Source organism: Thunnus thynnus, chromosome 22 (assembly GCF_963924715.1).
Source record: "Thunnus thynnus chromosome 22, fThuThy2.1, whole genome shotgun sequence".
Lineage (NCBI taxonomy): Eukaryota > Metazoa > Chordata > Actinopteri > Scombriformes > Scombridae > Thunnus > Thunnus thynnus.
Window position 1 is genome coordinate 9,182,537 of NC_089538.1, and position 17,697 is coordinate 9,200,233.

General features: G+C 42.1%; 1 protein-coding gene across 1 annotated transcript; it reads right to left on the reverse strand.

Annotated features, from left to right (window-relative positions):
• Window positions 1-3,678: 3,678 nt before the first annotated feature.
• Window positions 3,679-17,601, reverse strand: LOC137174040 (transmembrane protein 151A). The gene is made up of 6 exons (XM_067579036.1): window positions 16,877-17,601; window positions 8,601-8,939; window positions 7,603-7,737; window positions 7,079-7,218; window positions 6,912-6,951; window positions 3,679-6,566 (listed from the first exon to the last, which is right to left on the reverse strand). Exons 1-6 carry the CDS (start codon window positions 16,943-16,945, stop codon window positions 5,328-5,330), a joined length of 1,962 nt encoding a protein of 653 aa, XP_067435137.1. The 5' UTR covers window positions 16,946-17,601; the 3' UTR covers window positions 3,679-5,327.
• Between the last annotated feature and the right edge of the window lie 96 nt (window positions 17,602-17,697).

Below are 17,697 nucleotides of genomic sequence, written 5' to 3' on the forward strand. Positions count from 1 at the left end.
GCAGGGATATGGGCAATATTGCTTTGCAGCACATTCAGTCACAGTTTAAGGGAATTAATAAGATCAGTGGAGGTTTAAAAGATAAATGCACAATCACATCAGACTGCGTTGCTCTCCGCAGGTTCAAACCGTCAGGTTTAGTTGCACTTTTGGTCGCATGTTAATCAGTGATGTCACAGCAGGTGTTTTTTATCAGCTGCCAAAGACAAATGACCCGCTTTGACATCACTGACTGCGGTGTGTGCAGATTTAGTTTCAACTCACGGAAAGCAGGACAGCAGCTGTTTTCTACCCTGTCTGATTCAGTGTTGGTTTACCCTCTAAATACAATACCAAACAGCTGTGTCACTATATATATATATATATATATATAAGGCTTTGCTGCCACCTAGTGGACTAAAACCCCTTTTTTTTTGCCACGTTTTACCAAACGCTCTGATGTATTAGTGTTAATTGTGGGTGGATCCACACATGAACAGCACCTCAGTCATTCAGTCAACGTACAAATCAGAAATTTATAACTATTTCTCTTTCTAATGTTCCTGAGCAAATCCACCCTTTTGTCACATCATGTCAATGTTTGTTGCTGCGGAACGACCCACCAGCACAGAACATTCTGCTGCAGGCTGTGCGGACGTGTGTGTGTGTGCAGCCATCTGTACCAGCTTGCTAATGTGTATGCGCATGTGTGTGTGTGCACAGGCATTTTCTCTCTGATGCTTTTTTGTTTATTTTTTGCTTTGGCATGTAAATGGATTTATATGCGAGAGAGTGTGTTTTGACACAGGAATGCAGCATCAACTGAAATCCTGAGAAAAAAAGTTGGCAACGTCGGACACAAAGGCAACATAGCAGGACAGTTCCATGCTTTCAGAGTGTGTATGTGTGTGTGTGCGTTTTGTATTAAGACTCTGCATGTGTGGGTTTATTATGGGTATTGGATTAATGTCACTCTAGTCTAAAATAAGCTGTTATAATGGCTGCTTTACTGCTGTGACTAAACATGCAAGCACGCATGAGTGTGTGTGTGTGTGTTTGTGTAAGACATCATGGGCACAAAGTTCTCTTGGCACATCTGAAGCGGCTGGGGACACACTTTTGACACACTGACATAATAAAACACCGAAAAAATATCCTCTAACAACACAGATGAGTGAAATACTCTTGTCTCTTGTAAAAAAAAAAAAAAAAGAATAAAATTAAAAAACAACTAAGACATGATACATTTCTGCAGCTTACAAAGGCATTTGGAATTTTAGACATCACTTAAAACAATCTTAAATAATGTCTACTCAAGTCTGCAGATGTTATAAAAATAGCAAATTACAGACTGAATTGTATTTCCATGTTTTGTCACTTTTGGTAGCAAAGTATTTCCATAGAAATGTGAAAGCAATCAGATTTTGAGTTGGAGCTCACATTTAGTGATTTTAAGTTTAAGGGGCTACAATATATGCACAAAAATACATATCGAACAAAAGCTTCCCATCATTACAATCAAACAACATAACAAAGTGTTTTGAACAATCAGTGAAAACAAACTGATCTTGCAAATCAAATCAAATTAACACTAAAGTGTGTTCAGTGCTTTTTAGTGCTTCTTTTTGTTAAGGGACATTGATGGAGACAATTTTAGCCACAAGTCAATAGACTGAGATAATGATTAACAGCTGTAAAAATAATTGTCTTTAAATCTCACATTTTTACTCTTTCTGCCTTTCAGTGGCTGTCTCTGCCGTCCAGTTCTCCAGTCACATGAGAAACGCTCGTCCGTGGTGCTGTTTGTTTTCTCTGTCTCCATTAATTATTTATTTCATAAGTTTCCTTGTGCCCGGTCTGGCTCGATGTCCCCCAAAGCTAACGAAGGCCAGCGAGCCAGAATCAGTGTACTGTATGTGAATGTGTGTCAGAGTGTGTGTGTGTGTGTGTGTCCTGTACACAGAACCAGGTCAGCACTCGTGCTCTACTTTTTCATCCCAGAAAGTTTCATTGGGAGAACGTTCCCCTGTATGTCTGCTGAATCCAGGTCGGATGTTTGTGGTTACAGTATCCGTATTTGTGTGCCTGTGTACAATAACACGTCCGTTATCTCTATCAGTCATGAATTGTATGAAGCATCATTTTCCCCTCCATTTTCAGGAAACCCTTGTGAGAGATTCTTTCAGAACCTCATTCTTTCTGTGTGCTTTTCAATGTCATGTCCAGAGCAAGCAGATAGAGAACGAGGGAGACCTTCCAACATCACAACGCGGCCAAAGTGACCTCTGAAGGGCACAAGCAGGGAAGGTTGAAGAAATGTTCATCTAACTACTCTAACTGCTTCTTGCTACTGTAGCAGGTTAAGTGTGCTTTGTAAAGTATGCATCAAAGCACTGATGGTCGTGTTATCTGTGCCAATTGCTACTTCCTGGGCTGATTTTTCCATAAAAACATACCAACTCAGAAAATAGGACAGAGGGTTAATCCCTATGGATTCCTATCTGTGCCCTTATCTGTCTACATGAGTCTAAAATATCTAAATTTATGTTGACTGATCATGAATCACTGCTTCTTGGCACGGCCTTTTGCAATGGAAGCCATATTTGCTACATAGCTATTAGTAGCTCCTGCACAGTAGCTGTTATTAAGTTACATGCATCTCTATGCCAGCTTTACTTTCACACTTTCCATAGTGAGGCGATGTTTCAGAGAGCATTGTTACTTATTTGCAGGTGACTCTTCAAGAGGAGGAGGTAGCAGTTTAGCACAGTGCGGCCAAACTTATTCTATCAGGCAATATTGATAATTGTGTTTATTTTATGGGTTTTATCTTAATATTGGAAATTTGTCAGCACTTTTTTTTTGCATTAAAAATATAAAGCAATTAAAAAGTCTGATTTGTCCCTGTATGTTTTTTTTTTTTTTAAATAGGAGAATGTCAGCTGAACTTGACAGCTCAAGTTTTATTTCCCATGCAGTCCAATATAATGGACATAAATGAGATCAAGAGATGATTTTCCATGCCTAAACACATACTGTAATATATAGTATATTGATATTGGAAGAAGGTCTTTTGGTTATTTTGAGCTTTTTTTCCTGTCATATTCCACAGGCCTATCTTTGGGTACAAAGGTTTAAAACTATAGCACAAGTACACAGGCATAACTCGCGAAACTTAGCCAAACATTTTACGACACCCTGTGTTAGCAACCCCTGCTCTGACTCAACGTCTTTAAATGCTAATTTTGTTGACATTTTTTGCTTTTCTATGCATTGGGTAAATTTACTGATCACTGTACCAACATGATGTGCTCAAATCTCTCTATGTCTATCTTTCAAAATATATAAGCATATAATAGTGACAGGTCATTGTAAGCTTTATATAAGTAGGAAATCTCTGGTTTATAAAATCTGATCCTAGAGCAGAAACCTCAGGCTAGAGGAGATGTGATATGTTGGAGTGAGCTGAGATGAAATGTGATCCTGAATATCCAGGAGCACAGAGAGATGTATCACATATCCACCACTTTAAAAAGAGGACAGAGAGGAGCAGGAGAGAGAAGATGGCGGAGTAAAAGACGAGGGAAAGTTAATGATGGATGCGCCGGATCTATTTTGGTACGACACACTCTCACTTCACTTAACACAACATGTGCTAATTGCAAAAAAAGCTGCTAGCACCTAACTCGTGTTTTTAAAAAAAAAAAAGCAATACGTGTTGCTCAGGATTACACCTCTGCACTCGGCAACTCGTGCTTTCAAGTGTGGAGAACGGTGAGGAGGGAAGACGGAGTGATAAAATGGAAGGAGAGCAGATAGGAATATAGGAGTGGATAGAGCTGAGAAGTAGAGGAAGCAATCGCTCCCCTTTTTATGGAGTTTTTTTCTTCTATCAGCTCCATATCAGTAATGGATGGGGAGTGGTGTGGAGGCTAATGGTGAAATGAGGAATAAGACAGCACAAAGAGACAGGGAGGAAATCAATGTTTATGGTTGCTAGTATAGCTGCTGCTAGTTAGGTGCAGTGTGAATACTAAGTATGGCAAAACTTGAAAAACCTACGAGATACCTGATTCGTTATGGTGACCTGTTTGGAAATGGTACTTGGGGAACTATTTGAATGGTTTGTGTAATAGATTCAAGGTCAGAGAACAGCTGTTCACAGGGCGTTGCGGCTCAGTGATAAATCTTTTTTTCTCCTCCTCTTGATTTGATCATTTTGATAATTATTTTAAAGAGTATACATGAGTTCTCTGTCAAATTGAAAACAGGATTAAGGGTAATTTGGTCTGTCATGGTCAGTATTTTGTTCATTTTGTTATCTTTTCTTCTCTTTGTCCACTGTTACTCTCGGATTTTCTATTCTCTTCCATTTCCATTCAGCTCGTTTTTACGTTGTACCTTGCCAAATAGCATGTCATTGCTTTTCGCTCTCCCTCTATTGCTCCACATTTCATTTTGTAATCCTTTGTGATCTCATCTCCTTCCTCCCCCTCCCCCCCTAAAATATTAGGGATACTCGCCTCTTCCTGCATTTCATCCTTTAAATGTGCTGTCTTGTTGGTTTTGCCTCTGTTGTATTTTGATTTTAGCGAAGCTTTAAGCTTTTAAAATATACTTTTGCAATTCTTCCTTCTTTATTTCTTTTGAAAAAATGCCCACCACCACTCAGCTGGTTTGGTGTCTCTCCACTGCTCTTCAAGCTGCTATCTTTAGACTGGTAACTCCTCCCACTCCTGCTCTTGCATAGATATATCTGGAAATAGACATTCCTAAATGTTCAGTCTTTCCATTCTTCCACAGTATCCAATCCAAAAATGTCCTCATCTCATTCACAACCTGTGTGTAGAAAAGTCTACAATTGCAACGATCTTCTCAGATTACCTCTTATCCTGCTACTGCACTCAGTTCCCTCCGAACCAACGTGTCTCACTTTTTTCCAGAATGCACTGAATTTGTTCAAATCTCCTCCAACAATCTACTTTCTCTCTCTTAGATGTTTCTGTTAATCCTCCTTTCTTATAGTACTTTCTCTTTTTTCCTCCTTACTGTATCCACTCATTTACACTTCGCTCCATCACCGCCTCTTTCCTTTGTTCACAGAGCTGTTTTTATCTCTTACGCAACCCTTCCTTCTCTGTCTGTGGTTGGTGGTAAGCTTTCAACCAACTTTCAACCTCATTCTGTTCTCATTTCAGTGATTCTTCAGGTCTATCATATCACTTCTTTTATGTATTACTCTGAGCATCTTCTGTGATCGTCTGTTTCTTTTTGTCCTGTGCGTTCTTTCATCTCCCTCGGCCTCTGCCCATACTTTCTCGCTCTGAATGTGTTTATTTTTCTGATCGTCACATGTCGTCTCCAGCGTGGCAGCTCTCCTCTCCGTGTATAATGAGGACAGGAAAGAAGAATGCGTCCTGGTAGGATGGAGGACGGTCCCGATCGCCCTCCCTCCCTTCGCCCACTCCACCATCTTGCTCTCCCTCTTCATCTCTCTCTCTCCCTCTGTCTTCCCTTCTCCTCACCTCGTCCTCCTGCTCCTCTTCCTCATCACCTTCTCCTTCTAGCACTCCTCTGGTCTCCTCGTTGTCCTGTCTTGACCCTAACCCAAGGAATCCTCCACCTCCTCCCCCTCCTCCTCCTCCTCCTCCTCCTCCTCCTCCACCTCCGCCTCCTCCTCCACCTCCGCTTCCTCCACCATCCTCCCTACTTCCTCCGAGCCCTCCCCCCATGCTTCTTGAATGAAACAGGCTGTTCTGGCGCCCTCCTCCAAGTCTCCCTAGCGAGAATCCGCTTCGACTCAGCACCAGCCTCCCTCCTATACCTCCGCCGCCCTGACCTGCTGCCCTGATCCCTGCCACGGTAGCGTTAAGGAGGGCTGTGGTTCCCATTGGGGCCCTTAGCCTGGAGGGCAGACTGGAACTCGACGTGGTCCTTCGACATCGGGGGCAGCTCTGGAGGAGGTAAGCCGAGTTGAACACCACAGGCAGGGCTAGAGGAGGCCGGGTGACCTCTTGGTTGGGGGTGGTGCCTGGGGGCCCAGAGAGGGGTGTAGAGGCGGTGGGGTTTGTCCCTCCACTTATGTCCAAGTCCATAAGGAGGGCCTCAGAGTAGCTTGGTACCATCTGTTGGTTACAGCGGATGTGCCACTCCAATTCTGTCATGTCCACCGTGTTGACCCGAGAGATGGCTCTGTAGCTCGTCCCATTCAGGCCAATTCCAATCCCAATTCCCCCCGGGTGGATGCCATTCTCAGTCCCTCCTTCATTCCCATCCCCTCTTCCGCCTCCACCCGGCACTCCTCCACCACCCGGCCCTCCTCCGCCTGTATCCTCATCCTCCCCAAACAGCTTCTCCACATGGTAGTGGACGTACGCTGTGCGATATTCTGACACTACCCGCAGCGGCCATGACAGGAGGAAAGCAGAAGCCAGCCAGAACACCCTGTGTCTAGAAAACCATGGCTGGTGAGCTGGATCCGGGAACGCCAGGATGTGTTCACGGAAATCCACGTTCTTCAAGTGCATTCCCTCCCTGGCCTCCATGTAGTCGTCAAGCCCCTCGTTCTCGCCGAAGAAGCGTGCACGCTAGGTAGTACAGAAAATAGGGGGAAAAGAAAACATTACTTGTAGAGTACTACTTAAAGATTTCTTTTTTTTACAATCAATTTACTGAAAAAAAAGCAAAACATTTGTTTATTTAGTCCCTCTAGATTTTTTACACTAAATAATTAATTGGAAGATAACAGCTTGAGCTCTGAAAACTTTGGTACTGGTCCTTTTTTTATGGATAAAACAATCAATTGACTATTCGAAAAAAAAGACTAATTTATAATGAAAATAATCGATAGAAGCTGTCCTCATAGGAACAGTAACAGTATTAATATATCAAATATGTGTTGCTATGTCTTTTAGCATGTCTCCATAACTTACCTGGGTGAGGTAGGCAGCTTCAGCACGTGCACTGGAGAAGCTGAAGACCACAAAACTTAGTTAATACTCATTTTTCCCCCCAAAATGATAATCATGAAATTAATGTCATTGCTAACATGGAATGAGTTTAGGATTTGACCGGTTGTAGTTGGTGGCGAGTGTCACACCTGAAACACTTGGTGAAACGGAGGCGAACGGCAGGATGCAGTTGAAGGTCCAGCAGCTCCTTCGATACGTCTTTGACACCATAGCGGGCGTAGTCAAACTCTGAACTGGAGGCGTGAGTGTTTACTCGCTCATGGTAGACCTGAGGAATGAGGGGGCAGGGCATTGGTGGAGGGAAAAGGATATGGTGGAGAGGAAAAGTGAGAGGAGGGAGAACACATGGGGAGTTTAAAAAAGGAAGAATTTAAGTTATAGGGAAGAAATTTAAACTTTCATATATGTTTCAGCATCAAAAAAAGCGTGGTTACTAAATAGAATGATATTTGTCTTACTGCACACAGCTGTTTGCACACAGCCCCGCAATATTTCACTATAGGAGAAATTAAGATTTGCATAGCGGTTATTATAAAAGTTTACAAAATTAAAACTTCAGCTTTAACAGTGTAGCTATTAATATTAAAAGAAAAGAGTGACAGTGAGACTAAGTGTATGTGTGTGTGTGTGTTGAAGAATAGTTTCCCCTCACCTGTGTGGTTGTATATGCGTCTCCGTTGCGGTATCTTGTCACCTGCCTGGTCCTCCTCACGTAATGGTAGCTGATTGCCTTCCACCAAATGCAGGGTGTAGCCTGTTGAAGTCTCTGCACGCGCTCGTACACTTCCTGTGACAAAGAATTAACAAATAATTAAATCAACTAATCAGCTGAACTAATCAACTGAACAATCTAAAATATAAAGGTGTAACACTGCTTGAGAAGTTCTTGCAATGGCAGTACAAGCAGAAACAATGAAGTCCTTATTGTTTGCACACAGCATAGTTATGTCTGTGCATTCTGGTACAAGACAGGCCCTGCCAATGTTCGTTTATGGTGTTGTGATTTGAAGATATATATTTCTGACAACTATTTAGAGCTGTCTTCACCACAGGATATGTGCCCCTGACAGTCTGGACAAATATAAAACATACTTATATTTATATAATAGCTAAGACGAACAGTAAGTACCGTTCTTTTGGAGCAATGTGCTCCAGGAATTCCTGATAATAGACAGAGCAGACAGGAATAGACAAAAGCTAGACTGAAGGGCCCGGGTCAAGTTATTTCCATATGAGTGTGAAAGTTTTATTTTTCACCATGTACAAGTAGGAAGAGTAAAACACTGTTCTCTCCTCATGAAATGTCAAAATTTCTGACTAAACTGCATGAAACATATGTCTGTTTAGGGTCCAGTTTATCCTGTATCTTTCTTAAACATCTACTGTCTGTGCAGACATTTAATTCAGCATCATTTTATTCATTTAACCTCTTTATTTTAGGCATGTTGTTGACACTATCAAACTGACCCAGATTCAATAAATAAACAGATGCTGCTGTTTAGTGTCGTGCTCAAGGTCATATACCTACTGCAAGACTCCTGTTGTAGCAGTAGACTCCACAGTCTGTTGAGTGTTGGGGTTATGTGGTTTCTAAAGCTTATTATGCCACGTTGCTAAATGCTAAGTTCCTAAATTGGTATTGATACATACCTGGAATTCAGCATGAGCCAACATGGCCGTCTTAGAGAAGCAGTGCCAGCACTCCACCAGGTAAACCACGTAAAGCATGGCCAGGAAGGCCAGGGGGATGTAGACGTAACCACTAGAGCACGGACTCTCATAGAGCAGCATTTCATTATAGTAGGCCGCCGAGGTGGCATCTTCATCACTACCAAGAGCAAATGAGGAGGAGCCAAGAACGGGTACACGACACAGAGCGCACCAGACGAGCGTAGCAAAGCAGCCGTACATTAGGAGGGTCAGGAGGAGGCACTTCCAATGGGACTCCCGACACAGGGAGGAGGCCAGAGACTGTTGGACTGGCCGTTGCTGTGGGAACACAGAGAGAAGAGAAGAGGGAGAAGAGGAGAGATCAGCTGTCGAGATACTACTACCACAATATGTGCCTGTTATTTGTCTATATAACCAATGAGAAATCAAAGACTTAAAACCTCTGAAAGGCCCTGCACACACATGGTAAACTCTCACAGGATTAGACCCACAAGACTGTGTGGGTGTAAACAGACTGATTGACATCTTCCCTAATTCCTCTATAGGCTTTGTTACATGTGTTAGGGCAGGACAAATTACACTTTTATAATCCCTATTAGTACATAGAGTCCAGTAACCTCACACAGATTTTTTTTTAGATTCAAGCACCATTCCAAATAAATAATTTATTACACACGGTACCTGTGTTTCCATTCTTGAATATACTTTCTTTTAATATACGAATGATGGTGGGAAGGTCCGCCTCATTTCATTTCAGTACTAAATATGGGACTATTTCATGTAGTTGATGTAGGGCTGGGCGATATGACCAAAGGCTCATATCCCGATAACAATACCCATCCTGATGTAGCACATTTTAATTCACATCAGACATAGCCTGTGCTGTAGCTATGGTGGCTATGTACATACTTAGGCTCCATAGCTATGTAGCTATTAGCCTTTAATGAAGAAGCTCTTCATGACCAGTAAACTTTATATTTTTAAACCATCTGAGCCGGACGCTTTCTCAAATTTCTATGTAGCTATGTATGACAATGATGAATATGATTTATAATACAATATCCTCCATAATATTCATATTTAATAATGTATGACATGTGTGGAAGAGAAAATGATTGCAGCTATGTTGGTAATAGACAAAATGTTTATCAAGAAGGCGATATAGATTTTCTATACCTGGTGACCCCCTGGTGAGTTTTTAATAATCATAATCTTCCTGTTTGGTAAACAGCGTCCAATTTCAGACCCAGTGTGTAAGCTGAGGTCTTGATCAAAGGAATGCATTACACCACCCCATACCAATCATCAACCCATCATAGCGTAAGTGCTGCATATTAGACACATGCACACACACACACTTTTAATGCCTCTCTAAGTGCACATTTTGACACAGCTTCAGTTGCACTGTGAGGACATCATATTACAGTGCACTCAAACACACACGCACACACACACACACACACACACACACACACACACACACACAATAGATAAACAGACATAGATCATCTAATGTGCCCCTCTTCTCTCTCTCTCTTTCCATCTCTCTCGATCCACGCAATTGCCAACATGCACGTTCTGAACATTGTAATGCAGCCAGCGAAATGTGTGTGAATAATTTAGATGAGAACGATGCTTCTAGACTGTTCTCTAGCTAACTGACTCCACTCCGACATCAGCAGCGTATCACTACTGCTGCAATTTGTGTGTGTGTGTGTGTGTGTGTGTGTGCGTGTGTGAATGAGGGACGGAGGGAGAGATGTAGGGGTTGTGCAAAAACAGGGAAACACTGTCAACACACACTTGTACTGTTTCATAGCGTGTACTTGTGTCTATACATACATGTGCTCCCTCCATGTTGTTGTTCTCTGCCTCGTGCTGAATGCGACAAGGCAAAAAGGGCAACATAGCAGATGACAGAATAAAAAAAAAAAAAAAAGAAAACGACGGGATGACACCAGTGTCCTCTCCTCATCTCAGCCAAGTCTGCCTGTCCTGTCAGCACATCACTCCCTCCACCTCTCAACACACAAGCCCCTCTCTCTAGCTTTAATTCTCCCTCTTTCACCTCCCCTCTCCCTCACACACACACACACTCTCTCATCTTTCACCTTCACTCTCCGTCCAGCACAATGCAGCCACAATTCTCCATCCTTGGTACATTTTGTTGGCTGCAACACACGCACAGCCTTTCATTTTTTTTTTTTTTTTTTACTACTGTACGTGAAAGGCAAGTAGTGAAAGGCAGAGTGAAGGGCATCTACACTCCACCAGTCCATCATCTCTCTGCAAAAGCCCCCAAAACACATCCTGATCCACATAGGGAAACAAAAACAGACAGTTCAGTAAGACAGGAAAATTATCAATGGTACAAATCATCATATTTTCTCTTCCTGACTGCCTTTTCTCTCCACATCCTCTTTGCTTTTCTTATGTAATCTTTTTTTTTTCCCCTTCCCCGAATCTTCCCTCCTACCTCCTAAGCATTTACTCTCCAATCCCAACCTCAGTTTCTCCTGCCCTTCATCCTCACCCCCCACGTCTCCTCTGTTACATCCTCTCTGAAAGTCTGTCTCTAAGTGGATTGATTGAGCTAAAAGTGTAGAGAGAGAGAGAGAGAGAGAGAGGGAGGGGGGGGGGGAGTAGCATGAGAGAGAAAGAGAAACAGTCATGAACTTTTCATGAATGCATGTATGAAAGGAAGCAAAACCAGAGAGAGAGAGAGAGAGAGAGAGAGAGAGAGGGAGGAGAGAGACTATAACGATGACAGCGGTGTCAGACTTCACCTCTCTCCAGGGAAGTCCATTGCCAAAATCCATCCTTCTTGTCCTTCATCCCCCCCCCCCCTCCTCCCTCCCTATCTGTCTCTCTCATTCAGTCTTGGCTCTCCTGTCCTTGTCCCCTTAATTCCTGCAGATAAATGTTGCCAAAAAAGAGAATATTCTCGCAATAAAGAACACATTGTGGTTCTGAGCCAACATCTCATCAAGTATCTCTGCAGATGGTGTGCGCCCAGTGAGAGGAAAATCAGCCACAAGGCAAGAGTCAGCTCGACTTGTTACTGTATGCACTTATGCCAATCAGTATTTGTCAGTATGAGCGTTTCTTTCCTACAGGTAAAGACAAGACAGGCTAAAATGTGCTGTCACTGGATGCTCCATTCATTTCCTGGGGACTGACTTGTATAGACAGACTGTTTATTTGTGCTTGTGAGCCTGGTTTTGAAGCAGCGCTCCTACTAAGAAACTAGTGAGGATACAGAGCTACCACACAAAGCAAAGTCCAGTGTCAGCTGCTGATGTAGTGTACTGGAAAATATTTTAGTACTCCATCCGTCTTCATCTCTGAACGCTGTTAGCGGTTTACACTGAGTAATGAGAATTTGTTAGAGTAAGTTTCTTACAGTCCAAGTGTCTCCCTAAAAAAGGTAAAATTCTTGGTGAGTGATGTTGCCCTATTTGGTCTCTTGGTGTGAACTCTGCAGCTTTTTGGTTGTGTCATGATCCTGTTTCTGTACAAACTGCATGTGTTAAACATTTGCTCTTGTGTCAGGCTGTTACAGATCAAAGGCAGATCTCAGGCTCTTTGACATTAACCTGACACGCCAGATGTTTTGTTACACAGAACCATCTAAGAAGTCGTCCATGGAAACTGTTCGGAAAAAAGCAGGCACTTTCAAACAATGCTTGACAGGTGATTGAATGAACAGGCTAACTTCTCACTGTCGTCACACCTAAATAAAGCCTGTAGCTGCCAGTAGTTCCTCATGGGACTCCGATTGGTCTGAACCATTGTTGGTTTCCGCCACATGTGCATAACTTGAAGCCTGACAAGATGGATTCTCGTGTGATCTTGCAGCTACCTCGCAAGGTAACCTTGAAATCCTCATTAAAAGAAATGTAGATAGTCTAGCCTGGAGGATGTCAGGTTTCCGCCCTTCTTACAATCCCTTTTTAAGAGGGCTGATACAGGGTGGTCGTTACATGATGTATTCTGCTTCATGAAAGACTTAAATTCAGCGCTTGAATTTGCATAACACATGTATCATTATCCATTTACTGAATCAAATGACATTGTGAGAGAATTAATTGAAGTAATGATATGTTACTTTCTGATCCATCTCTACTAAAAACAAACACTAAGTGTATAGTTGACTTGTGGCAGGCAGATTTATTTGCTGTGCTGTAGTGCGTTAACGGTGTATTAAGTGATATCTTCTAACTGGAGATGAAGATGAGTCCTGGACAGGAGCGGACTACATTTTTCATGAAGGCATGCCACTGATGAAGGCATCTACCACAACCATATTTAGTATTTAATCCTCTCCCTGATATAACTTGCACATTAACCTTTTCTAATAAAGCCCACATCACAGATAGTAATTAGAAAATTCTACATTTGTGCGCTGAGCAGAGAAGTTTTTAGAAATCCCTCCTTGTAATAAAGTGTCTGATACAAAACATTTTCTTTCTCTCTATCTCTGCTCTTACTGATTCAGCTGGTTAGGTGTGACTGGAGCAGCTATAATTAGCAATCCTGGCATGTGGGTGGCAAATGAAGTGAGGAAATGAGGGTCGGAAAATATGCTGTTGATGCTGCAGTACACTGTTAAAAATGATGTGTCATTTCAACACGGTTGCAAGTGTCATTTGGGATGTCAGGTTTATACTACCTGCTGTACACCGCAATAATAAATAAATAGTTAGCAATTGGTCTGTTAGGACATAAAATGCCCCAACATACACTTAATATATTGAGACATTATTCCTCCATTACAAATTATTCGTTTTAGAGTGTGTTTAATGGAACATCATTGACAGCAGCAGACAGCCTACTTCATGCCAGTTACAATAGATAACAAAAGGTGACGGGTTTCCACAGTGGGATAAATTAAAACATACACAGAACCTTCAACAAATCTTGCAGCTACTATCCTGCTGTCCATCCGTATGGTCATTATGTTCCAAAAAGTCGGTGTTTTGACAATATATGGCTAAATATGAGAAGACCCCACAACAAAAACAGGATCTTATGAGCAATCAAAAAAATCAAGAGCATTTTAAGAACTTAGATAAGAACCTTAAATGTACTATTTATATTATATAATATATGAAACATGGAAAAATAAATTTCACACTGATGTTGACGGCCAAATTGAATTTGTTTTAAATGTTATTCAAATGTTAGTTGTTATTTTTAGGAAATAATCCATTTGAAGGAGAAAATAAAAACTAAATTCTAACTAACTAAAGTGAATATCGGCACTGATGAAATATCTGCTGTGCATTTAAACTTCATTATTGTGCTTTGTGGATCGTAGTCAGCTGCTGCTCTGCTGATACATTATCTATCTATCTCTATCTCCATGCTGCATTTGCTGGTTTTCCATTAGCAGTGTGAATGTAATCCTTTTTGTTTTCCTTCATTATGGGGTTACTCAACTCTGGATAAAATGAAAATGCCAATTTTCTTACTCAGAATTGAGATTTCAATGTTTTCTTAATGATTCATAGGAAAACCATGTTTTAACAAAAGAGTGACCTCTGTATTGTGCCTATAAGAGCTTGACATGTACGACGCTGTAGGGCCATGCTATTGTAGTTTGTGTGTTTGAGTGGGAGGGATTTTCCCATCACCATTGCACGTTGTGCTGATGTTAGCGATAGTTTTATAAATTTGTAGTGTTTCCCTGCGATACAGCTGCTGGAATATTGCTTGCAAAGTACTGTACAGTATGTGCTTTCCAACTGTCACAGACTTTGAATCTAAAAAAGTTCAAAACAACAGAACATAACCTTTTTTTGGAACAGACACAAAGTTCCTGTCTAAATCAGGGTGGGTTATTTATTTGTTTTTCCTCTATAATTAGCAACAGGGTCTTCTGAGGGATTTTGTTCTCATTTTTGTCACTCTCTCTAAGCTTTTATTTTCATCGTGTCACCCTCCCATCTGTCTTACACATCAGTTATTTTTCTGCTCGCGCTGCCTATGCAGCTGCGCAGTTTGTCATGTGTTTGAAAGCAGTCGTATCATTCGCTGATGAAACCTGCAGAAAAACGAGAACCGCTTGGTTTGATGCCACAGATCTCTTGGCAGAATTACGGCAGAATTATCTCCATGAAAGAATGAAATTGTATAGAGGTATGAATGAATCCAGTGTGTGGTTTTAATATTAATCATGCAATGTGATAGGAAGATGATGCTGCACAACAGGCAAATCTAAAACAGGAAGGAGACCAAGAGGGGAAGATAAGAGAGAGTAATGGAGGCAGAGAACAGATTGCAGACCGAATTCATTGCATTACACTGCACTGTCTGCACTGCAGGCATGGATAAAGACAGAGGAGAGTGGTAGAATTGAGTGACAGGCATCATATAACAGGATTCACATCTCTATATATTATGTGCCGTGGGCTTTAAATTACCACTAGCCAACCGCCAAATGCCTAACTCTGTCTCTTATTGTCAGTTTTATTAGCCAATTTAAGGTTATGCAGGTCTTTTATATTGTAAAAAGTAGTTCTACAATAAAGATATAAAGCTCCTCTTCTCTAAAATGTGACAAGAAAAGTAAATTTCATGGCTTGAAGCCACTCAGGCAAGATATCTAAAGGTCATTAGAGCCAAAACGATTAATCATTTAATCAACTATACAATTGAAAAAGAATGAATGACTGAATGAATTAAGAACGTGATGCCAATGATTCTGCTTATCAAATGCAAAGGATTTGCTGCTCTGGGAAATTGCAGTTGCATTTTTTTCTATTTTATATTTTATAGACTGAACATTTGATAAATGATTAAAAAAAAATGATTCACTGAAGTAATAGTTAGTTGCAGGTTACTCACCTGCCCAATAAGTGTGACACCAACACACCCACCAACATTATGCAACTCCACACACCTCTGCATGCAGCAAATATAAATAACACTATCTGCGAGACAGCAGAACGTCCACCGAACTAAGTAAACTCCACTACACCATGAAGGGTGGTGCTGTAAGTAGTGGAGCCTCAATAATGTGCGGTCTCTTGCATTTCAATGGTGTTTGGTGGTAATTTCCTCCTTTACAGTACAGACCCTTCCTTGGATACCATTACACCACACGCACAGACAACTCTGCTCTTCCTCCGAGTGTTTAGACCATGATCATGTTACTGTAAGTAGTGCGAGTACTGTGAATGGTGGTGAGAATACAGCGTGCCCACAATCTTTTTTTCTGGCAACTGACTTAATGCTTTGTCATACACGCTGTAGCCTACTTTATTTCTCATGTTTCTTTATTATAAAGATGATGTGTTCAAATAGATGCTGCTTCCCAAAGTATTAGAATAGTAGTAGATAAGTAGATGAGATGGTTTAAGACATGTGTGGTGAGCAGAAAACTGTCTTTCAAACACTGAGTAAGGTTCAAGGCTCCCTATGTGTAAACATGAACTTGGTGTCATCAACATGAATTTGTAAGGACTTTCATTATAATGGTTCAGGAGCAGGAGTTGGACATCAAAGGAGGTGCGTACTGTGCTGCACAGTGCTATCTGCTAAGGAGGCTGGTGTATTAGTAAGAAGGTTGCCAAACAGAAGAAAACACTGTGCTGCGTGGTTATATCCTATCATTATAAATGCTAATTCTCTGTACAACACAGGTGAAAATAAATGCACACACTACTGAGGGAGGTGTTATTCTGTGATGCCGCCATTCACATTCAGTGTCAGTGTAATTTGGGCTAAAAGGCAGGTGTGTGTGTAGCTAAACTGTGATGTCACCCTCTGATGTATTTGAGTTGTGTCAGCTGGTAAATGGACATACTCTACTACAGTACTGAAAAAAAGGCTAAACTTGTTTAGTCATACAGGGTTGTCAGACGTATCACGTTAATCCTGTGGCATCACTTCGGCTCTGTTTACCTACAGCAGAGCCTCGTCTCCACTCATGTAAAAGCCAAGGTCCTGCTCGGTGTCCTTGCTCTTGTTCACGGATTAACGGATTTGGGAGAAAACGTGACTTGTTCACGATAACATCAAAGACTATTTTATCAGTAAAAGACCTGACGACATTGACTCCACTGCTATATGGCAGATGATGCAGAAATTATTGTTTTTTTGTGGAGAAGACCTGCAATGACAATAAAGACAGGGTGGTTTTTGAAGGGGAACAATATGCGCAACTTTACGCTAACAGGACTCTTCACGTAAGAACAACCGCCTTAACGCGCGTGTGTAGATTATAATATTGAGAAAACGTCCTTCCTTACCTGCTCTCGTCCTGACCCTTCCGCCAAAATGGGCTCTTCTGCGGTGGCCGTCTCCTCCTCCGTCTGCATTTTCCCTCTTGCCACTCCTTCCTTCCTTAGAGCCGGGCACAGGCAGCTCCCACCCCGGTAACGTCCGAAGGCAGGGACCTCCCCGGTGGAGCAGCAAGCTCGGTCACCCCATCCGCCGCAAGTCGGTATCCAATTTCACGATGGCGGGGCCTGCGGCAAATAAGCATCATCTGCTCCGGATTTCGCGGTACCCCCTGCCTCCTTTCTGTCTCTCCTCCTGCTGACCCGCTCAATGTCTCTCCTCTACCCGCTCCATCCTCCGCCGCCTCTCTGTCAAAAGCAAAATGTGACTAAGCATCCAAAGTCAAAGCCCGTCGCCCTCCGCTGCCAAACCGTTTTCGCTGCCGCTGCCTCTCGTGTGATGCTGAAGCTGAGCGTGCGTGCGGTGCGTACGCGCATGTGTGTGTGCGCGCGTGACTGACCTAGCGCTCGTGAGCCAACCGGAGCCAGGGATTTCACTAGCTGCAGCTGCACAAATCAAGGAATACGCTCGTGAGGAGAGAGGCGCGTGGGTGATAAATACGAGGCATGGAAATAAAAAAAAAAATGACAGCAAGTTATTATTCAGCTGTGTTTTGCTATGGTTGCACCTTGCGTTGGGTCTCCGTTGACGTCATATACGAACATCACCCCCACCAATTCACCTGAGCACACGCACGCGCACACACTCACATGTTGAGGCACGCACATGACTGCTGCCACATTAAAAGGGGCACAACTGGTATTTATCAAGACAAACACACACTCACCAA